The sequence below is a fragment of the Pelmatolapia mariae genome, linkage group LG8, assembly GCF_036321145.2.
Source record: "Pelmatolapia mariae isolate MD_Pm_ZW linkage group LG8, Pm_UMD_F_2, whole genome shotgun sequence".
In the NCBI taxonomy this organism is placed as follows: Eukaryota; Metazoa; Chordata; class Actinopteri; order Cichliformes; family Cichlidae; genus Pelmatolapia; species Pelmatolapia mariae.
Window position 1 is genome coordinate 21992452 of NC_086234.1, and position 23166 is coordinate 22015617.

At 42.3% G+C, this 23166-nt stretch overlaps 3 protein-coding genes and 1 non-coding gene across 4 annotated transcripts; all 4 read right to left on the reverse strand.

Annotated features, from left to right (window-relative positions):
- Positions 1–2106: 2106 nt before the first annotated feature.
- Positions 2107–2601, reverse strand: LOC134633024 (transmembrane protein 238-like). The gene has a single exon (XM_063481885.1). The coding sequence runs from the start codon at positions 2599–2601 to the stop codon at positions 2107–2109; it is 495 nt and encodes a 164-aa protein (XP_063337955.1).
- A 1823-nt stretch (positions 2602–4424) lies between these two features.
- Positions 4425–11168, reverse strand: rsl1d1 (ribosomal L1 domain containing 1). Its single transcript, XM_063482131.1, has 9 exons — positions 11071–11168; positions 10696–10835; positions 10426–10564; positions 9663–9811; positions 8077–8178; positions 7647–7740; positions 6258–6383; positions 5977–6162; positions 4425–5872 (listed from the first exon to the last, which is right to left on the reverse strand). The coding sequence occupies exons 1-9, from the start codon at positions 11101–11103 to the stop codon at positions 5741–5743; spliced, it is 1101 nt and encodes a 366-aa protein (XP_063338201.1). The 5' UTR covers positions 11104–11168; the 3' UTR covers positions 4425–5740.
- LOC134633894 (small nucleolar RNA SNORA55) lies at positions 7860–7987 on the reverse strand. Its single transcript, XR_010094797.1, has one exon. It is a non-coding gene; the product is annotated as a small nucleolar RNA SNORA55 (small nucleolar RNA).
- A 1313-nt stretch (positions 11169–12481) lies between the features above and the next one.
- On the reverse strand, positions 12482–22886 carry gspt1 (G1 to S phase transition 1). Its single transcript, XM_063481541.1, has 14 exons — positions 22470–22886; positions 22166–22210; positions 20273–20545; positions 20159–20192; positions 19875–19952; positions 19599–19779; positions 19344–19498; positions 18961–19101; positions 16809–16902; positions 15299–15379; positions 14976–15149; positions 13590–13679; positions 13326–13494; positions 12482–13232 (listed from the first exon to the last, which is right to left on the reverse strand). The coding sequence occupies exons 1-14, from the start codon at positions 22663–22665 to the stop codon at positions 13180–13182; spliced, it is 1764 nt and encodes a 587-aa protein (XP_063337611.1). The 5' UTR covers positions 22666–22886; the 3' UTR covers positions 12482–13179.
- Between the last annotated feature and the right edge of the window lie 280 nt (positions 22887–23166).

Here is a 23166-nt window from a genome sequence, read left to right on the forward strand (position 1 = left end):
TTTTTAAATCCATGCAACAGGCCTGGACTAAAATGATGGTAACCACAACTTAATATTTTGTTGCACAACCTTTTGAGGCAATCACTGCAATCAAACGATTCCTGTAACTGTCAATGAGACTTCTGCACCTCTCAGCAGGTATTTTGGCCCACTCCTCATGAGCAAACTGCTCCAGTTGTTTCCGGTTTGGTAACAAAGGAGCCCGGAAAGACTTCTAAAGAGATCCAAGCTGAACTTCATGCTCAAGGAACATCAGTGTCAGATCGCACCATCTGTCGTTGTTTGAGCCAAAGTGTGCTACATGGGAGACGACCAAGGAGGACACCATTGTTAAAAAACAAATCATTAAAAAGCCAGACTGGAATATGCCGAACTACATGTTGACAAGCCACAAAGCTTCTGGGAGAATGTCCTGTGGACAGATGAGATGGCAAAAATTGAACTTTTTGCCAAGGCACATCAGCTCTATAGTCACAGACGGAAAAATGAAGCATGTCAAGAAAAGAACACTGTCCCAACTGTGAAACATGGGGGAGGCTCGGTTATGTTCTGGGGCTGCTTTGCTGCATCTGGCACAGGGTGTCTTGAATCTGTGCAGGGTACAATGAAATCTCAAGACTATCAAGGGATTCTAGAGAAAAATGTGCTGGCCAGTGTCAGAAAGCTTGGTCTCAGTCGCAGGTCATGGGTCTTACAACAGGACAATGACCCAAAACACACAGTTAAAAACACCCAAGAATGACTAAGAGGAAAACATTGGACTATTTTAAAGTGACCTTCTGTGAGCCCTGACCTCAATCCTATTGAGCATCTTTGGAAGGAGCTGAAATATGCAGTCTGGAAAAGGCGCCCTTCAAACCGGAAACAACTGGAGCAGTTTGCTCATGAGGAGTGGGCCAAAATACCTGCTGAGAGGTGCAGAAGTCTCAGTTACAGGAATTGTTTGATTGCAGTGATTGCCTCAAAAGGTTGTGCAACAAAATATATAAAAGTTGTGGGTACCATCATTTTTGTCCAGGCCTGTTTCATGCATTTATTTTTTAAATAATTCAGTTGAAGCATGGTTGAAAAGCAATGTCTGACTTTCATTAATTAAGATTTATAGAATTTTTATTTATTATTACCTTTGTCAGATTAAAGTTATTTCTGTGTCCATTGTGAGTTTCTTTCATTGACCGAAGGGTACCAACAATTTTGTCCACGTCTGTACTACTGTAACTGTAACATATGACAAAAAATGTGGAAAGTCATAATAAGTCGTCTTATATTTGTAACAGGTCAGACGGTCAGATCTGCACAATGTTAAAGAATTTGTGTACCTTCATAACTGCAATGCTTCAGCTGAACCACACTCTGGGGTGAATCGCTTTCTTGGGGTCATCCTGTCACATGGTTTATTGATTTATTGTCTGTGCCTCTATAAAATGTCTAAGTTCTTAGTTTGAAGCCAATCTGTGATAGATTTTCTTTACCATATAGGGCCATTGACTGTTGCAACACATATAAGCACACAGGGGGACCTGAAACCAGACAGCTGGTAGCAAATAGCTGAATGGTCTAAACTTAGCTTGACTTATCACTTTCATGACGCATAAACAAGCATGGAACTTTCCTGTGTTGTCAAAACTACAATGTGTTTATTTTGCGTGATGATATTGAAGCTTTTTTTTTTTTAACATAAAATATTAATTTGAGTAAATGTTATAAATTTAACTTGTTACAAAAACCATATATCATTCCTCTAATTGTGTTTAGCACACTTCTACTGCCGTCCTTTTACAATAAAAGGCTGTCCGTTACACATTTATCAATATACCTTTTCATTTTCTATTTACAGTCAAAATCTGTGACATGAGTAATATCAAAAACAGTGATAAGTGAGGAGGCTGTTGTCTCTTAATCGGTGTCATGTAAAAACACTGTTATAGTGTGCAAAGTTTGCATCTTATCAGCAAGGTACAATCATGTGGCTCTTATCAGGGCAGCACTTCATTGTTACCTAATCATTACTTGTGCATGTTGGTAGAGCAAACACAAAATCCCTTTCAACAAAAGGCAAATATAATGATCGCAGTCCAGTGTCTCTGTGTTCTGCTGTGGAGCAGCTCAGACTGACAGTGTCTCTCTCACAAATTCGTTTGAAGTAGAAGCCAGGGTGCCGTCATAGATTGTAGAGAGCGACACATCTGCACCAGCGTTTACAAATCCGTTGTCGCCCGGGGGCCCCTGTCTAACCAGCCTGCCGCTCTTTCTGAAGGAGTTCCTGATCCCGCTGGCGAGGCGATCAGACAAGCGCCTCACCGCCCGGCTCAGTCCACGGTTCTTCTGCTTCGTCATGCCCACGTCGTCCTCCAGCTCCTCCGGCGGCACGTCGATGTTCCCCGTGTACCAGAACACCCACCAGATCAGGCTGAGGAAGAGGATAATGGCCCCGCCGTAGACAAACAGATCGTGGATAACCAGTCCTCCAAACACCCCAATCATTATAATCAAGACACCAAGTATGTCGTGGGCTACTGCGAACCAGAATGAACACTTGCAGCGGCCAACTCCTCCGTACCTCTTCTCCATGATGGGCTCCACCTGTACAGGTGTTGACATGATGACTTATCCAAAGAGTTTATCCAGGCGTGGAAGAAAATCCAAAGCAACAAATTTTAGCAGACGGTGTAAAAGCAAAGACAATCAAGTCTGATCCTCGCTGAGAGAAACATAAAACAACCTGCTGTGACACGGTCAAAGTACAGTGTACTCAGGCCATTATCAGCAAGAGCCACACCAGCTTGACTGTACTGGATGTGTCAGAGCACTATATAGAGCATTTAATAGCATTTTATCTTTGACATCATCAAGTCTTTTCCATCTTCTGCTCAAGCCCCCTGGCTGATCCGTTTCCGCCTTTCCTTCTCTTTCAGAATGGGGACCCACACCAGCCCCATCGCCACAAACATCAGCCCTAAAGACAGGCAGGCCGAGGCTACAGAGCGGGATGCTTCAGTCACCCCTGAGTACTGGAGCAGTAAAAGTACTGTGCCTGCTACAGACATCAGAGATCCCATCACAATCACAATGATAGGTTTGTGGAGGTAAGCATGGCCCGGGCCTTCAGCAGCTGCTGGCTGTGGGTCTAGGTACAACTGCCGGCTCCCAAAGTCACCCGAAAAAGAAGTTTCCATAGTTGAAAAAAAGCCTTGTACCTTTGATGTACAGAGAAGGGAGATGATAGCAAGTGGACCTCAACAGCACTCCAATTTTCTTCTTTAAATCAGTCCCGAGCCATTCTGTTCATTCACCCAGTCCATGCAGACATCCGTCAAGAATGCAGCTCCTCCCAAAAGTCACATGAAAGAGTTGTATCATCTGCACGATGACCAAGTGTGTGGCTGCCTGATGCATCTCTTAATCTGCTGCTCAGTAACCCGTGAACACGCTGTAATTCCAGATGGGCCACCACACCCACACAGCTGAGTGAGGACAGACAGTCGCAGCCCACCTGATGACAACAATGTCATCACCTCTCATTAGCTTGCTGTCAGGACGATCTTGTTACAGTACACTTCCAAAACAAAGGCTGTCTATTCGAAAGCAGGGAAAAACAACCCTAAACTGCTTATTGTCACAAGAATCAGATGGTGTGTAGAATGTTATGCATGCTTGCAGTTTCTGACAATATTATGTTGCAAAGAAATGCAGTTTCATATATTGGATATACTCCACCCCTCTCCACTCTCTCTCTCACACACACACACATACACACTGCACTATTACTAGCTGACAGCAGCTGCACAGGCTAGGTATTATAGGTATTATTCCTATTAACAATGGGGATGTCATCTGATACAGCTGGATGACTTTCCAAGCACAGAGCCGTATCCAGCACAAGCAAACAAGGCTAAAACATGTTAGAGCAAACAACTGTTCATATCTATCTATATATATATATATATATGTGTATAGAGAGAGAGAGAGAGAGAGAGAGATAGATAGATAGATATTCTGTATAAATCCTCACCCATGTAAGGACTGGATTCATGGACACAAGAAAAGTTAAATGTAAAAACTGAAATCACAAGCTGATCCTGATAAGAGCCACATGATTGTACCTTGCTGATGTACGAGCTAATCCTCCTTGATGGTGTTCCGGTCTCCTCTGAGACCTGAGTGAGCTCCTTGGACAGTCTGTGTAATTTGTGGCATAGATGCACTGATAAATCATGTCCCAGAGGTTCCCAAACAAAGTGGAGTTTAGCAGTGTAGTTGCCCATCCACAATTATTTTGACCAACAAGTGCAGCTGTAAATAACAGGAGTAGCTGAAAATACTCATCTTTCCAGGCCTAAAAAACAGTATCTCATTCTTTTCTCTAAAATTTTCACAGGATTACTCATCAGGCTTCATACACTGCTCGATTACACTTTATTTATCTTTGCAAGTTACCAAATATTAGAGGAATTAAAAAAAACACCTTTCAGAACTAATGAATGTCATATTTGAGAACTGTGATTCATTTACAATAAGCAAGGCTGTGCCTGCACATGATAGCAAAAACATTCTGAATATGAGGTTGGCAAACAGTTAAATTCAAGCTTTTTATTCACATTGCTTTATTATTATAGCTTTTAAATGGAGACTCGGGTTTGATAGGAATTAAATCCATTTTTGTGTGCACACTCCTCTACTTTCAGGAAGTCATTGTAATTGGGCAAATTAGCATCACCGTACATAAAATCTTCATTTTTAGCTTGTCATGAATCCTTTGCAGGCATTGACTGCCTGAGGCATTAAATCTGCTGACATCACCAAGCAGCGGGGTTTCTCTTTTGTGATCTTACTGCCGTTAGCGTCACATTCAACAAGTAAAATGCACCAACAGATGACCTGCTGCACAATATTCCCCCCACAATTTTCAAAAACTTCCTGAGTGCCTTTTTCAGCACATTTTGGATTATTGTCAAAATTATACTCATCAACATCTCCCACCAGCCTAACTGACAAACGACTCAAACACTGTTACTAGTGAAATGTCTGTAACTTGAATCTTAGTAGAAAATGGCTCTAAATCTTCAACAAGTTTTAACATCTCCAATTAAAGCTGAATTTTATAACCCATATTAATCAGATAAATATAATTTGAATGCATTTCCATTTGTCAGTGGCAAAAAGTAATCATATTAACCCAACTATAACCCTTAACCCTGCAATACCATGTGTATCGTATTTGATACATGAGTTTGTGTAATTTTTTCACCCACAAAACCTAAAAGAACTGCACATTTTTTGCAATAAATTGCACAAAAACCATCAGGTGTATTGACAATGGTACACATGAAAACTAATGCACCACACTTTAGACCAACGTCAGGCAGGTGACTGGTCCAGGATGTACCTCACCTCCGCCCTATTGTAGCTGGGATAGGCTCCACCCTCCCCTGAAACTCCTCCAGTTTCATAAACATTTAATGACAAAATATTTCAGCGTTCAGGCTTTATTACAACATCACGTAACCCCAACACTGTATATGAAAACTGAATCTTTCACAGGTTAGCTGCTTGATTAGGTCGAGTCCAAGGCACTGACACTGAATGATGACTCACCACAAGATGGGCTTGAATCACATTATGAGCAGTAGTTTTGTCTCTACTGTCATCAAATAGTAACATTACATTCACAGAATACAACAAAACTAGAGGGAAAAAGAAGAACAGAGAAAAAAAAATAATTCAATGTCCACGTTAACGATCATTTCACTTTAGGTACTTTTCTTTTTACTTTGGAGTCGGTCTTCTTGATCAGTTTGCTCTGAGCTTTTGTTCCTTTCTTCACTGCTGCAGGTTTGGGGGCTTTCTCCAGCTTCTTCTTTTTGGACGGCTTCTACAAAAAACAGAGGAAACGTTAATGATGCAAATCGAAAACAAACCCTGAAATCATCAGTTGAGGTATTCCCTTCAACTCGAACAGCTGTGAAAAGTACTGACCTCCAGTTTAGGCTTTTTGATAGGGGTTTCTATGGGAACCAGCTGTGGGATTTCTTCCTCCTCCTCTTCAGCTGCTGCTTTATTTTTCTTCACCATCTTCTCCTTCCCCTTGCCCTCTGCGGTAGTATCTGCTTGCTTCTTGTCCCCTGTCTTATTTTTCTTTGTCTGCTTTGTGGATGCAGATTCCTGAAATGCACACAAACTTGTTACTTTTCTGAATGTTTCAAGAAATGCAGCTTATACAAAAAAGATTAATACATTTTGAGAGCTAACTTGCTAACCTTGTCTTTAGGCGTCTGAGCTTGTTTAGACTCTAGGACAGAGAGATGGCCCAAGTCTGAGGTGTAGATAGGCAGAGCCACCGACGTTTGACTCTTAATGTGGATGAGTTTAATCACCGGTCCTTTCTGTAAAACAGCGATCAAATCAGACACGGCAAGAAAGGTAAAAGAACCACAAAGTTATTCCACCAGCTGAAAAGTGATCCACTGCAGAATGAAGAATGTTTTAAACTCCGCGTGTGAACGTCTCCCCACACAACAAAGAAAACTTTAAATAAACCAGCTGTGACACGAGCTACAACTGCGATCGGCGAGAGAAAGAGAAAAACGGCACGGTAAGTTTAATTCCATGTTATTTTTTTATCAAACATAAAGTATATTTTAGTCTGAATCTGTGAGATCTCTACATGTGCTGTTTGCTTGGTGAAGTCGAGTGAGTTTGTAGCTTCCTTGTTTGTGTTTAGGCACATGTCACGAAATTATATATAACTGCGTTTTTAATAGTTTGCTGTTTTCGCTATTCGATGGTTGTTGAAATGGTTTATGTGAGCTTTTAGCTGAGATTCGGATGTTTCTGTGGATCCACACACGCTGACTTCACTTAGGCTTAAACTGCAGCTCACCCCCTTTGTCCCCAGTGCTGTGGACATTGGGGCTCATATTGTGATATTTTATCGCGTATTGCAATATAGCCACAAAATAATCGCAATATTAGATTTTCCCCACATTGCCCAACCCTAACACTGATCAGTGCCCATTTTAGTGCTGTTTGATACCGAGAGGTGCGTTTTCTTCCATACACGAAATAATCAATTAACCACTGACTGCACGAAAGGCCCGATCCCACTGAACGCATCATCTATCACGTTTAATCACAGGCAAAATAAAAACTGCTGAAGCCAATGAAACTGTTCCCATTTGCCATTAGATGCTCACCATGTCAAAACCCAGAACTTGACTTCTTTGGAACCAACACTGAATGTCAGCGATGCTGGAAGCTGACAAATCAGCCATTATCTAGATGCTAGTATGACACGTACGACTCAAACTTCTTCATTTCTGCACCAAGACGCTGGATTTTTGTTTTTGTCACCAGTAGACTGGTGCTGGAACCAGTTGTGGGGACTTCCCTCCCATGCTAAAGAGGCAGAGCCTTACTGGGGATTTATGTTGCCATCACTATGATGCAACTGCAAAGCCTTCTAAAACTACTGCGGCTTCAAACTACTGTGATTTGCACATTTCCACACAGCTACTTTTCGTATCAGTGAGAGAATAACAATTACCATCTCAATATAAGGAATATTATTGAGAGCTGGCATAGATCAGCTCAGTCGGGTGTGATAACTCTAAAATCTAACAACCAAATGTAAAACAAAAAATTCTCACCATGCGCAGTTTGGTCACCACTGTCTGCACGGCAGCCTCGATGTTTTCCGTCACCTCGTCTGCAGTCATGGCCGAGTGGGCAACACGTGCCATACTGCAACACAGGCAGAGTGCACGAAAACACAGTGTTACCAAACACAAAGATCACAGCAGCAGTATATGAAGCACCAATGTGACTGTTTCTTATTTTTAAATCAAGTAAGATGCTAAACATTGTGTATCAAAGTTGTAGAGACAGGCTCCACAGAAAGAGGAGGTCCATCTGGATTTACTTTGAGTTTCTATAGCACCAGTCTGACCCGTATCGATTACAGAGAATCGACAGGGTTGTACTGAGGTGCAGTTAAGATCATCTGCTACTGAAGAGTTTTTAATAAATTGGAATTTCTGCACAAAAAGCTGAAACCAGGGACACGTGAATAAATCTCACCAGCAGCAGCCCTTGTTGGTAACCTTCAGGCTGGTCCCCTGGACGACCCTCTCGATGTCTCTGGCCAGATGCTTGCTCTGCAGGTTCACGCACAGCGGCTCTCTGGAAAAGAAAGCAAAAGGGTAAGAATACAACCGTCGCAGCTACACGACACCTTAAAGTCATTTGCAGCAAAGTATCCAAAACGGAGAAACGTTCAGAGAACACAAGTGGGGGTGAAAAATTGTGGAAATAAGGGGCTTTGCTTTCAATAATGTTTCAAATTACATTAAGCTCTTATCTTCTTTGGATAACCAGATTTGCTCTTTTCTCCTCTGCTGCTGAATTTTTTTTAATGTGATAGTTTGTATTGCTTTGGCATGTTCTCCCTCTGCTCTTCTTAGTGGCTTCTGTGGCTCAATGCTATATTTTCAAATCCAATTTCTTGCATTCATCCTCATACAGAAGCACGAGCAGCTGCATTGCCAAGGGCTCCCAGAATCACCTGCAGTGACTTTCTGAGGAAGCCGACGCGAAAAGAGAGGCAAGTAACATGAATGGTCAATCTGTTTGCATTGGGGCACTTTTACACCGGTCTATCATCTCGAAATGAGAAAAGAGGGTGTTTCTGTCTGTTGGCTGATTTGGAATTAGAGTTTAATGTTACAGTGTTCGCACAGACGCAAGTTTATCTCCCATCTTCCACCGTTTTTTCCCTCCCCAATAGGTGTTTGTTGCTCCAAGACTCGACTGCATGCCAGGAGGGCACAGCAAAGAATGGAGGAGGACCAGGTGAACCCCAGATATACACACAGAGAAACTAAACACATCGGTAGAACTAAGTCTAAAGAATAATGTTATAGCGCTGTTTAGCCATCAATTATGGTAAAGCTCAGTTATTTATGTGGCATTTGGGGGTGAGCCCACAACTTGCCACGGCCAGCCGTGGCGTTTGGGTACGATGCCACGACTGGCCACAGTCTGCCAGAATGTTTGGGTGCGATGCCGCGACTTGCCACGACCTGCCGCGGCGTTTGGGTCCAATGGTGCGACTGGCTACGACCTGCCGAGGCATTTGGGAGTGATGCCGCGATCAGGGGTGAGACTTGGACTCGCCACTGCGTTTGAGAGGGATGCTGCAATCTGCCACTGCGTTTGGGAGTGATGCCGCAAATTGCCATGGTCTGCCATTGCGTTTGGCAGTGATGGCGTAACTTGCCAAGGTCTGCCATGGCGTTTGAGAGTGATGCCGCGACTTGCCACGACCTGCCACTGCGTTTGGCACTGATGCCGCAAATTGCCAAGGTCTGCCGTGGCGTTTGGGGGTTATACTGCAATCTGCCACAGTGTTTGGGGGTGAGGCCGGGGCTTGCCAGTCTGCTGCTGCGTTTGGGGGTGATGTCACGACCTGGCATAAACCCATGAAGCAAAAAACGTACTGTGTGCGCTCTCTCTCATAGAGATATATATATATATATATATATATATATATACACACATACATACACACTATAGACCATAGTATAGTTTATAGTCAAACCATAGTTCTTATTTTTCTAACACACACACACTAAACAGGACAAACTGACATAGAAAAGCGCTCTCACTTTTTACTTTTGTAGAAATGTTTCCCGAGGTGCGATGGCAGCAGTCGGCGGACGCGGTCATCAGAAATGAACAGATCAAAGTTTCCCAGCAGGCGGCGCTTGGCTTCGTATGGTTTGTACTCCGTCTTCAGGACCTTATACGGTATGATCTGCCACAGACAAACACATCCCTGAATGTTTCTTACCACTGACAAGATGGTTTAAAGCAGAAAAATCTAAAATATCATACTTCTGGAACACGGGGGAAAAAAACAACAACAACAACAACAACAAAAAAACAAAAAAAAACCCTACCCATGTCTACTTAGGAAAAATTCCCAAAAAGGTGGCAGTTAAGCCCTTCTTCCTTTATACCTACTCTGAGCAGCTTAAGTGGACTCGACTCCCATTACAATTGAGTACCACCTATGCGTGTAGGGTCATTATAGCAACGTGGCAGAGCGTCCTGTGACATCATTACTTTGCAACACGAATCCCACAATAAAGGAGACAATGCTATACCTGCTGCTCAGTCTGTGGCTTTTTGTCAGACTCTGGCACTATGGTGGTGATTTTTGTGCAGCCGTTTCCGTCGTTGCCGGATTTCAATGAGGGTGGGAACGTTATCATGGTTAGGAGGAGTAGGGTTGCGGTGCTATAGTTATAGTTATTGGGTTAGGTGAGTGGTGTGATGGCTTTTCCATATGCTACTATGACCTCACAACAATATGATTGGTTGCTTGCAATGTTGAACCTGGACCAACATCAGTTTAGAACAGTGTACCTCTGATATGCTTTTGACACCTCTCTCCTGCAGAAGCTTCTTATAAAACCTCTGGGTCTGCTCTGAGGTCATGTTGGGCTCATCTCTGGTGAAGAGGCAAATCTCTTCTGTGTCTGACCGCTGACCATGGGGCAAGGGACTGTGGATAACAAAAAGAAAACAAAAGAAACACAATGACTCTGGGGGAATGCCATTATCAACGAATTATTTTAAATTTGGAAACATTTGCTGCCACGGAGGAACTAAAATTCAGTCGACTGGGCTGCTCACATGCGTATGGTCTGGGCTTCTTTGGGTATCTTCCACAGGGTGAAGAGCAGGCTGATATGCTGAGTCTCATCCAGAAACAGGGCTTCACCACTAGCTTTGTTTTTTAGGAAGGCCTGCAGGGCTTGGACGGCCTTCTTTACCTGTCAGACACATTAAGTTAAGACACCACAATACAAATGAGGCAGCTTAATACCCGAGCTATAAATTAGCATTTGCTAACGCCAAACGTGTTAGCATGTTGAAGAAGCTAGTTGGAACCAACTGGCTCATTAGAGATACGTGGTAACAAGCTTGATTAACAAGCAGCGTAACCCAAACATTCTAAAAACGACTAATTCAAACTAATTTGAAATCACAAATCAATCAAACTTTTACCTGCGATTGGTCCAGTAAAGCTTTCTCTGCCATTCTTCACACGTGGACCCCCCAAAAAACACCAGGGCGCATGCGTTGAGCGTCATACTATGACGTAAAGTATATAGATCGGCAGAATTTTGTTAATACTTTTAGCTAAAATTGTTATCCATAAATGTAAGTTTACTAATAGAACACCATATTTCTATATGGATATGGAATTGTACATAAAATCAATATCGGATTCCACCAACAAAAAGGCTCTCAAAACAATAAACATATGTGAATGTTGGGGTGTATTTATATAATTATTATTATTTTTACCCCTGGTTATTTGTATTCATGTTCTATTCTTTTGTATATTTCATCTGTTTATATGTTTTATACTCATTGTTTGTTTAATAAAGTTCCTGTAAAAAAACAAAAACAAAAAAACAAAACAAAACAAAAAACAAACATCTCACCTATGGAGACAGCTCAGGATGGACTAATCCTGTCTATCCTAATGAAAATCTTAGTCTGTGACACGCTTCTAAAATGTCTGCTGCCCTATTGGCCTTATCTATCTTGAAAAATAAAGTTTTAATGTCAATGTGAATTTTACATCCAAAAATAAAGGATACATAAAAGTAGCTTTGCCAAAAAAATCATTCATCGGGAAATATGTTCAACAAATATTTTTACAGCTCAGACCAGCAAATACCGGAAATCACATTTTTGCACATCGGTCTTTCTGCTTCCGGATCTGTGACTCGTCATATGATTCTTCTTCCGGCTGAAACGAAGTGCCACCCACTCCAATCAGAGACATAACAGATGATGACGCTAGCGATAAAATGGTGATTCAAAAACTGTAAGGAAAATTATAATATAAATAAAAGAATAAAATATAACAGTAAAATGCAGCACTGTGGCAAATAAGCGATTAGTGCAGAGCAAATCGTTAATCAGGTGATTTAGCCAGGTTTTTTTTAAAAAGTCACTTTCCTCACTTGCAAAACTCTGACGTTAAGATCAACATTAATCTGGCTTCGTAATATACCTCAGATCTCACTACCACCTGATAAACCTTCCCTCTCTGTTGCTGCTATCATTACGTCACTCTTCTCCACCCTGATATAATCTTTTTCTCACCTTGAACCCATCCACCTCCCTGCCCTCATACCTGTCCTGCATCTCTGCTACTTCAGACTTCCTTAATCTACCCTCAAACACTCTGCATAGAACATTTACATATTAAAAACCTAAATTAAAAGGGCATCAAACAGATTTGTAAGGTCATGGGTCTTTTACTGTTAGACATTTGTTATTTGATTAAATAAGGAACATATCTAAAAGAAATGTGACATGTGAGTGCAGTCGTTTAACCTGACATCTATATGCACAATACATCCCTGCTGTAAATCTGTGGTACAAATCAGACAAATACACCTTTAAGTTACAGCTTTATCTTTTATTTTCCATTTCGATTATGTAACAGCTGTGTGGGTCTGTCCGTGTGAGTGTGTTTATCCTTGGTTCATCAGAGTAGTATGTGAGCTCAGTCCAATTAAACCATCTCATGTGGAGAGAGACCAAACTAAAGACTCTGGCACAGCAATCCTTAAAATCAAATAAAAATGTCCTCTCTGGACTCTAAATCCTGCTCTTGAGATGGGAGAAGCACTTAGCAAATGATAATTATAGGCTAACTCTGCTCTTTTTGCAGGATATGAAATCATTCTGGACTTTATTTGTTTTTGTTGTTGTTTTTTTCCTTCCCCAAACTCAACAACACTGCATCCATCTCCATTCAAAAAACAAATGGCGCGGCCAGCAGACCGTACGGTCAGGCCTGGGAGTACAGAAAGGGGCGGGGCATGTAGCTACATTAGTGGCATAGCTGAGCTCTCAATATGAGAAAGCTGACACACTGGACTTGGTCTCTCATTTCATATGGTTCATCATAAAAACTGATTCAGTCATGTTTTCTTCATTTGACATGATTTTATTCTTCCCTCCTTTTTTGTCGTTGTTCATCTCTTCAGCATAGTTGTGTGTAAAGAGAGAGTAGCTGTTTGGGTCGGCTCTAGCAGCGTTTCTCCTCTGGGAACGAGTGGAAGAACTCCATGCATGCTGCCATTGTTGCATTTAGTCCTTTTCTGGCACCAGCTTCAGCACTTTGCCAATGGCGATTGTTTTGCCTAATGGTATCAAGAGAAGTGAGGGACAAAAGGGCGATTCAAAGATGCCTGAAAACAAATCCAGCTAACTACAAGCCTACACGGTGTCCTTACCTTCGTCTCTCAGTGTGAATCGCCCCATCTGAGGGAAGTCTTTGAAGGTCTCTAAGCAGATGACTCCTGCTGCCCGGAGCCTGGCGATACAAACCTGGTCCTGCTTCACAAAGCGTGGTCGTGTTTTGCTTTTCTCTCCCGTCTTCTTGTCCACCAGACAGATTAAGGCCTGTGGTGAGAATTGCACAAGTTTAGCACGAGTAATCAAATAATTAAAGAATGAAATAACCAAATAACTAATATGTAAGCCCAACAGTAACTTACTGTAATTTGCACTTCTTCGATGCAGGTGTGGATGTGAAGGACTGCATTGTAACCAGGACAAATGATGGATTTGTGCTCGATGATGACGATCTAAAAAATAAAGAACATTTCAGAGGACTTGAAAACCAGATTGTGTCTTTAGATACTTTGCTATTAGTAGCCTGTTACAAAAGCACATCATTTGTTTTAATTTCTTGAATATAAGAAAAATAAGAGTATGTACATAGTAGAAAAAACTGAAAAAAGGCAGCCAACATCCAAAGAGCAGCGTTCAAGAAGCCTAGAGAACTATTCCTGAAGATTACTTTAAGAAATTATAAGAAAATTTGCCTTCATCTGACTCTTTTTTTTGCATTATATGCTGTATTTTCCATGTGTGTTTGGAGATGTTTCAATACATACAGTACAGGAAAAGCTGACAAAAGATTCAGCCCGAGAATCCCAGCTGTGCATGAAAACAGCCAAGGAATGACACAATCAACAACAAGCGGGCTTCGCAGTATTCCCAGTGTTTGTTATCTTAACTTCAACCGAGCCACAGGGGGGTCCCAAGCCCGGATAAAATGCATCTTTGATCTTTTCCAGATCAAAAATGCAGATAATCAACAACTAAAAGTGAGACCCGAGTCTCACTAGAGACTACTAGATGGGTAAATCATTTTTTGCATGTTAAGAATCTCTTGAAGCTTTGAAATTTTAGGAAACATTTGGTAAAAAAATGAACGTTTTGGACTACAGGTGGGTTTTTGCATGCTGCGCCACATATTCTCTTATAATACCAGAAAAGATCCTCTGAACCTTGTGATCCCTTAATACAAAGCGGTGTGTATACTACGATGTTTAAATGGATGTCTTGCCTAAGCTTATTTTCAGACCTGAAGGTAAGCATTTCACAAAGAAAAGTACAGATTATCAACACATAAGTAACTATTTGTCTGGCAAAAGTCTTACTTTATAAGCCTATGTCTGCTCAACTTGTCTAAAGCAAGCTCCATCAGACAACTCTGCAATTAACACAGGCTTGAAAAATGTGTCTCTAAGGCTCTTATGGAGAAATGCCTCATCTTTGATAATTACTTCTGCTGGTCTGTGTAGACCTGCTGTGAACACATGATCATCAACCAGAGTGGCGACTGCTTTCTAACATAGCCAACCTGCAAAATGATGCATTTAGTTTTGTTTTTAATATGAGACACAGCAGAGACACGGGAGCGGATTCATTACAGGAGCCTGTGGTGAGGAGTTTATTTGCTGGCATTAAATGAAATAAATGGCATCACCTGTGGTTACCTCACCCCCCTTCACCCCCCCCAACTTCTCCCCACAGTTAACGACTTTCAAAGTCAGGAGTTAGAAGCCAGCATGCAGTAATTATCCAGTCTTTACCTGCGCATCAAAGGTGCGCCCAGAGTGGCAGAGGTTGTCGGGACTGCAGAGGATAAAACCAGGAAGGATCTCTTCCTCCTCTATGCCCTTCAGCCGCAACTTCAGGTTCTCCCCAGGACTTGCGTCGTCCGTCTCCACATCGTCACTCAGCAGGCTCAAAACCTCCACTGTGTGCTGCAACACACACACACATGCACACAGCTGCACGTGAAGTGAGGAAAGACTATTTCTGCATTGATGCAGAAGTATATATGACTGGCAATGAAAATGAAACTGAGTATTTGTGGTTACAGGATCCTCTTTCAATCAAGAAGAGGACTCACCCTGTTTGGCATCATGACCAGCTGCTGGGCTTTACTAATGGATCCGGATTCCAGCTTTCCAAGGATAACAGTACCCATATCCTACAAACAAGGAAACCTACAGTTAGATGCAATATTCAAGTGAATGCACTATACTTTTCTGACCGCTAATACACCCATGTGTCCAAATAACATCTGCCATATAGATACTGAAACACTGGTGGAATCTCATATCAAATATGGTCAAAGTTTCTTTGTTGTGCGCAAATAATCCCTGTGAGCACAGGAGCTCCGCCCCCCTTCTGTCCAACTCTCCTGTTTACGAGGAGCAGCCAATCACAGGAAAGTTGGCCTAAAGGGAAGGTGGGTGAATTGAAGGAATGCACCATAGCTCAGAACAAGATTATAATAAGGATTATCTTGAACTTTGAATCATGCAAAGCTACTCTAGTAGAGTCCAAAAATAAAAATATACAGTTCAAATATATAAGTTCACTTTAAACAGTCAGTAAATACATTCTGACTGTGGTGGGTGTGGCTCAGGAGGTAGAGTGGAAGGTCAGAGGACTGTTTCTCCAGCGACTCAAGTCTGCATGTCAGACTATCGTTGGGGAAAGATACTGGGCCTCCAGTTACCCCCGACACATGTGTGAGTGTGCAGGAATGTTAAACAAACCCTTAGGTAAAAAAAAAGTGCTACATAAATGTGTGTAAGTGCCAGTCCATATCCCATTTACTTTAGTCTCAAATACTGCATTTCCTCATACTTTCAATAAGCACATAGTTCTAATGCAAGCTTTAGAAAAACATGGACTCTTGGAAGAAGCAGCTTGCTGTATAAGATATGATACTTTTCTTTTGGCAGTAAAAAAATGAAATAATGATCATGACTGCGAGCTTTCAGACACCACCAAAATAATGCACAGTGTTTTCTCCACAGCTGAAAGGTTGCCATATCAAAGTCCTGGCAGTCTCGGTGACCATTAGTATGCAGCATCCAGTTGACTGAACCATAATCCCATTACATCAGGAGAACACCAATTGAGGCTACTTAGTCAGTAGTCACTGCTACATAAGGCTCTTATGCAATCGCTGGGAGAGAAAGACAACAGGATAAAGACAGATGATGACATATGAAGAAAGGAGGGAGAGCCGATGGTCAATTTTTGTTTCAAAATAATTCAATTCCAACAACGCTTACAGTGTGTGATGAACGGCTTCCAACATTTAAACCAAGCCGAGCGCCAAGAAGCTCAATTATCTCAAAGAGGAATGGCTGCGCGGAGGCCACAGTGTGTGTGTGTGTGGCTCATTGTGTGACTGTCTGTGTGTTCTGGGAAAAAAACTCAAGAGGAAGCAAAATGACAAACTGACAAGAGAGTGAAAAAGGATTTTGGCAAAGTGAGCACGAACCAAAAGAAATTTTACACCCACTCATCCTCTGAGAGCGGAGCTGTGCAGAACACAAGCTGCCAATGGTTTTGGTTTTCTTCTTACAGGAAATGAGAATCAAAAGCTTCCAGCTGCTCACCTTGTATTTGTCTACGATAGGTAGTCTGACAGGTCCGTCACTTGATCTGGTGAAGTTTGGCAAACTGTCCAGGTGGGCAATAAATGGCAAACCCCTGTTTGAAAAAGAAATAAGCAAAACAAAAGTAAACAGGAAAGGTTTTTATTGTAGTCAGCATTTGGTCGAAAGATTGCTTCACACAAATCAATGCACAAAAAAACCAAACAACACTACAGAAAACAGAACAAATTTGTGCAGTCTTATTTCTCTATGATTTATGAGTTCTGTAAAGCAAAAAGACAAAGAAACACCGCACACACCGGTTTCCTTCATTATAAATACTGGAAATATTTAAATCAGCATGTGTAAACAAGCCTTACCTCCATCTTTTTAAAGGGGACCCGTTATATTTTTCATGATTGCCCGCCATTTATGCATACTGTTACAATCATAGATGCTCATATTAAACACAGCCAAAGCTAGCATATAAATGTGACTCTAATGCTCCGGCTTCAGACCATTTTTTCCACTTTTTTCCGATTTGCATATTATGAAGTGTGTATGTAGAAAGCAACACATTTAAAATGTTCCCCAATTTATCATAGTTAACTGCCACATTATCAAAAACACATTGCATCCAATTGCCAACTTGACCGCCCATTCAATGGCAAACTGATAGCAGACGTTTTATCGCCGTCTTGAAGCGCCAGTCTCTTTAAAGATGGCAGCTGAACACAAGTGGTTGCAAACCTGGTCCCTGTCTTTGAAGCAACCATTTCAAAGGCAACAACATCCCAGATTCACTGCACACTTTTGTAATAATTTTGTTTATGCTGCAGTGCCCAACCTCTGTAGAGGGCCAAATGGAGAAAAAATTTAAACGGAGAGGGAATGAAGCGCTAACGCAGCGTGCTTTAAAGAGTTCATTAACTAAGTGGCTGCCTCAAGGCCTAGGGTAAAATACATAAGTCGGATTTTAAACTACTTTGACAGATTACAACAAAGAAATATGGAGTTTGAACTCAGCATTATAGATCGCCTTCTTTAATTCAAACAAATTGTCTCTTTGGCCTCAGAATTTTGATCCTCTGATTCTCCCAAAGTCACGCCAGAGGGTGAAGGAGTGTGAGCTGAACACTACATATTGATTCTTTCTTCACACATAATTATCAACTTATGCAGCAAAGCAACTATCCTATCACCCCAGCTAAGCTTTAATACGGCCATTATGATCACTGTGTACTTCAGAATCACTGTTATTATTGTTATTTATAGATTATTATACTGTAAGAGATGATTCAGGCAGTGACCAGCAGGATGACGGGGACTAATTAGTATATTTATGTGCTTAAAGTCAGCAAGGTCGACACAGTGTTGTGGTTTTTTTGGTACTGACCCTTCTCTCTGGTGAGGTCTCACTTTATCTTATAAAGGTTCAAGCCTGGTGATGCCTTTCAGAACACAATGACCTAACTGTGTTCTGTTTGTCTTGTGTTCTCGCACTGTGAAGGTTTTCAAGGACAGCCTGTCTGCTTGTTGACAGTGCAGGACGTCACCATGTGACTTTACATCCAGAGGGGTATAATGAAAACTCTCTACTCTACACAGTAATATAATAATATAACCTGAAGTATTAACAGAACACCTAGTGCCCCTCTAGTTGTTGCACATCATAATCATTAACATGGTCAGCACCCATTTTCCGGCAATCATAATTACAAAGAATCCTCCTCACTCGACAGCTCATTTATTCATTTTTTTAATTCACTCACATATTTAAATTAGTACCTTTAACTTTATTTTTTCTTAAAAAGCCACGTGTTTAAATATTCATTCTTTCTTTCTTCCCCTTTTATCACTCCAAACATAACATTTATTCACAGGCTTTGTGTCAGCTACTAATCTGCATATCTGTGTAATTTATCCCTTTGTTGTCTTTCTCTTTGATTTGTCTTCCTGCAAAGCACTTAGCGTGCATTTTAAATAAACTCTCAAACGCAAATAATAGACCGAGCCGGGCACTCATCATTTTATACTCATCATAGAGCAGGAAATACAGACTACACAAACTATATCTGAATTCGCTGAAATATAAATAAGCGTGACATACTCAGAAAGAGCTCACGCGTTCAACGCCTGATGACTTCAAGGGCCGTTCAGAGAGCTGACTTACGTGTACCAGGGGCATTCGGAGACAGGGTCCTTGAGGTTGGCACCTGTGAGTCCAGAGCAAGGCATAAAGTGGATGTCCTTCTTAGGGTTGAAGCCCACCTTCTTTAGAAATGGCACCAGCTTCTCCTTACACTCCTCATACCTGCGAGAAGAAAACAAACAAATTATTAAAATATTTGTTTAACATTGTGTTTGACATAAATATCACACTGGAATCATTAATGAACAAATAAAACAAATAAAATCAGTCATTTAACCACAACTGGTGATGCTTTAAAGCCCAAAATCGCTTCTAACACTTTCCTGGAGACACTGCATGTTTTTCTTTTTTAAATAAAGTCCGACATAAACATTAAAATTCCCAAATTATCCATTTTAAATCACCTTTCTAGGCTCCAGTTGACAGTGGGGTCATCCATCTTGTTGATGAGGACAATGAGATGTTTAACTCCTGCCGTTTTAGCCAGCATGGCATGCTCCCGCGTCTGCCCACCCTTTTCGAATCCCGTCTCAAACTCGCCCTTTCTTGCTGAAATCACCTGACAAAAACCAATAAGGCAAGAGAGAAATATTTAGAGAGCGCCTTTTATATTACCGGGTGATATGTTTCTGAGGTTCAGGTATACAGATCTGTCTCACCAGGACTGCCAGGTCAGCTTGTGACGCCCCACCGATCATGTTGGGGACAAAGCTCTTGTGTCCGGGGGCATCGAGGATGGTGAAGTGTTTTTTCTCCGTCTCGAAGTAAGCTCTTCCAACCTCGACCGTCTTCCCTTTGTCTCTCTCCTCCTGATTTGTGTCCAGAGCCCACGACAGGTACCTGCAACAACCGCGCTCGTGCATTCATTTATGTTTTACAAAAAGGTGCATACGGCACAAAGAAGGTAAATGCCGTCAAAACACAATGCCCCTCACCATGTCTCCCTGTTTTTTTCTTTAGCTTCTCTTTCATATTTCTCCAGGGTTCGTTTGTCCACCATTCCAGTTAAGTACCTTTCAATGAGGGCACAAAGGGAGGAAACGTTAACAAAACGTGCAGCCCAGTGCACGTCCGAGACAGCCAGAGGCTTCGGCTGTTGTAACAGATGATTCAACTCTGTGTTTTTATTCTCCTGTATCGCTAGTTGAGCTAAAAACAACTCCATAAAGAAATGAATCAAAAACAACACAAAACATTTAAAAATAAACGGATCACTCACATGATCTGTCCTCCGATCGTCGATTTCCCGGCATCTGGCAAGTACAAACAATTTTTTAGTGAACATAACTTCGCATAAACAGCCTTAGATGAAACACAACCGAATACAACGCACCAACATGACCAATGAAGACCACGTTAACGTGTTCTTTCTTAGGAGCGTCTGGTGGCGCCGGAGCCACTTTGGGCAGGGGCATCTCCTCCTCTTCCTCCTCCATCATCTCCTCGTCCTCTTTCCCTGCTGCGCCTCCCTCCTCCGCACAGGTCCCCCCAGACCCCAGATCCTCCTGTCCGCCACCTCCTTCGTCTCCCCCGGGCTCCTCCTTCTGCTCCCACGTCTCTTCCTCTGTGGGCATGTCTGCCTCTGTGCTTCCATTCTCCACTGGAGCTGGAAGCACACATTTTGTACATTTCTAGTTATCTAACTCCGCTGTAATAACCGGCATCGCACCGACAACTTGGGGGCTGCTTCTCATTTGCTGGGAGGAACTTTAAAGACGCTGTATAAAGGAATAAAATCAAAAGTGACAACTGACTTATTGCAGATCCTGGACTTGTGGGGTGGCTGTAGCTCAGGCGGTAGAGCAGGTCATCTACTGATCGGAAGGTTGGTGGTTCGATTCCTGGCTTCCCCTAGTCTGCATGCCAAATATCCTTGGGCAAGATACTAACCCCAAATTGCTCTCCGATGCATCCATCGGAGTATGAATGTGTGTGAATGTTACTTAGAAAGCACTTAGAACAATGTGCTTGTGCGAATGTGGTGTGAATGGGTGAATGCACAAGTTGTGTAAAGCGCTTTGAGTGCTCAGATGAGTAGAAAAGCGCTATATAAGAACCAGTCCATTTACCATTTACTTCAGTCAAGCTGATGTAAATCTTCCCAGATCTTTTAGCAAACTTAAATCTTTTCAAGCACATTTGCACAAAGATTTTGATCAAACAACTTCAAAGATAGGCCTCACCTCCATTTATCTACATCTCCTGCATAGTCTATTGCTTTAATCCAGCATGCTGTGTAATATGTGCTGCAAGACTTTCTAAATAACCTAAAAAGCACCCTATTGCTAAATATCCGTGGTCTGCCCACTTTGTAAAGACAAAATCAATGCGATGTTCTGCAACGCAAGCGCGTCAAAAATAAATAAATCAGGAGCAAGAGGACGCTGAAAATGTGCTGTGCCTTGCAGAAGAAGAAGCATCTTCCCATGGCAACACACAAATAAGCCTCCAATTTCCGTCACTATGAAATTATGCGGCCCAGCAGTTGAGTACAATGTCTATTTTCTTCTCCACGCCCATCATTTATAATCAGCTGACTTTGTAGGCTGTCTCGTCAAGCTGTACTTATATTTTGAGACATGTTCGGGGACATCTGAAGGAACGATTGTTACAGCAACCATCTCCATGAATGTGTCTGCAGGCAATGGGACTAAGGGAGGTGACTGCAGAGCTCGCTCACTTATCTGTCCTTATGTACACTACACTGTCATCTGGTTTTGTGTCCCTGCCTCAGCCACTCTTTGAAAAGCAAAAATGAGTTCCCCATAACTCAAGCAGAGGTGTATGACATCCGGGCAAAAGGCCAAATATGAGGGAAATGAAGCCTCGCCAGAACAAAGTTAATATGTTCCTGGTGTAACCAAACACAGTGCACTGACACAGAGCAGGCCGGGGCCTTGGACAGGCAGCTCTTGACACATACGAATCACGGCATGTGCCAGTAGATCTATTTTGGGCAGGAGCGAGTGAGGTTGCATCACATTCTACCTAGGCCCATGCACGTGGGTTTCTACCAATGACAGAAAACCAAATATGGCTCAGTAACTGTGATTACAAGTAGTGAGCATCCAAGCTTTAAAAACTGCATGAGGTCTGGTGTGATACTTATAATGTGGATGTTAAATCTTGCACACCTGAGCCTGTATCTACCCCCTGAAGCCTGAGCTAGAGCTGTAACTTAACCAAGTGAACATGCAGTGCACTGGAGTACACTGTGGATGCGTACCGACTGTTTCTGACACCTCCATACTGGCAGCTGGATCAGGGGTACCTTAAAGATAAGAAAACAAAAAATACTTTCGTAACTACTCATTAGAAAAGATTGCCCGCGGCTCACATATTTGTTACTACTACGTCATGAATCAGCTATTGCACCACAGCCGCACTTGTGCCGACTTGTTGATGAGTTAGAGGGTATGCTGTACTGTTCAGCACAGCGAGTTACACACAGGAAGGCTAACTTAGCTGGACTAGCAAGCAAGCTAGCAAGTTAAGCTAACTTCCAGCCAGCTGTCTGGCATTTAACCTACCATCTGAAGCCGGCATTTCCACAGCGCTGGCTTGAAGGAAGCTTGGTACAAACACCGGGGCGTTAACGTTGGGGACAAACGGCTTGGCGTTGACGTTAAGGGCGGCGAAGGCGGTTGGGAGTCCCGCCGCGGCAGCAGGGGCCTCGGCATCCTCTTCCAGCTCCCACGAATCCGGGGCTGTGTCTCTCGGGTCCATCGCTGCTTTTTCCAGAGTTGACAGGCTTCCCACCACCGGGCAAGGCGAATGATTTTTGTGGTTCCGTTTATACGGGTTTAGTTGCTGGTGTGTTTTAGACTCTTAGCAGCACGCTCGGTGAAGTTCCCATTGCTTTGTTAAGCCTTGCCTTGACAAGCATATGGATCCCGTAGCTGACGAGAAGTGGTGCACGGCAGCTGCACGTCCCTCGCACACCGCCAGAGGGCAGCACCGGACAACTGCAAAGCCGCTAAGTGTACAGTCAGGGTACAATTAGTCCCCGCCCCCGCAATCAAACCCAAGTATGAAACATCAGAAAAGGGATTTTTATTCTTTATTAATTTCATAAAAATCTCTCAAACACAGAAACAACACCGAAACCAAACAGTACAGCAGTATATGTCAGACTGTAATCTTTAACGAATTACATAAGGTTAATGAAACTATTAATAAATAAATAATATAAGTATCAAGTTGACGGGTTAGAAAGGAACAGTGTTA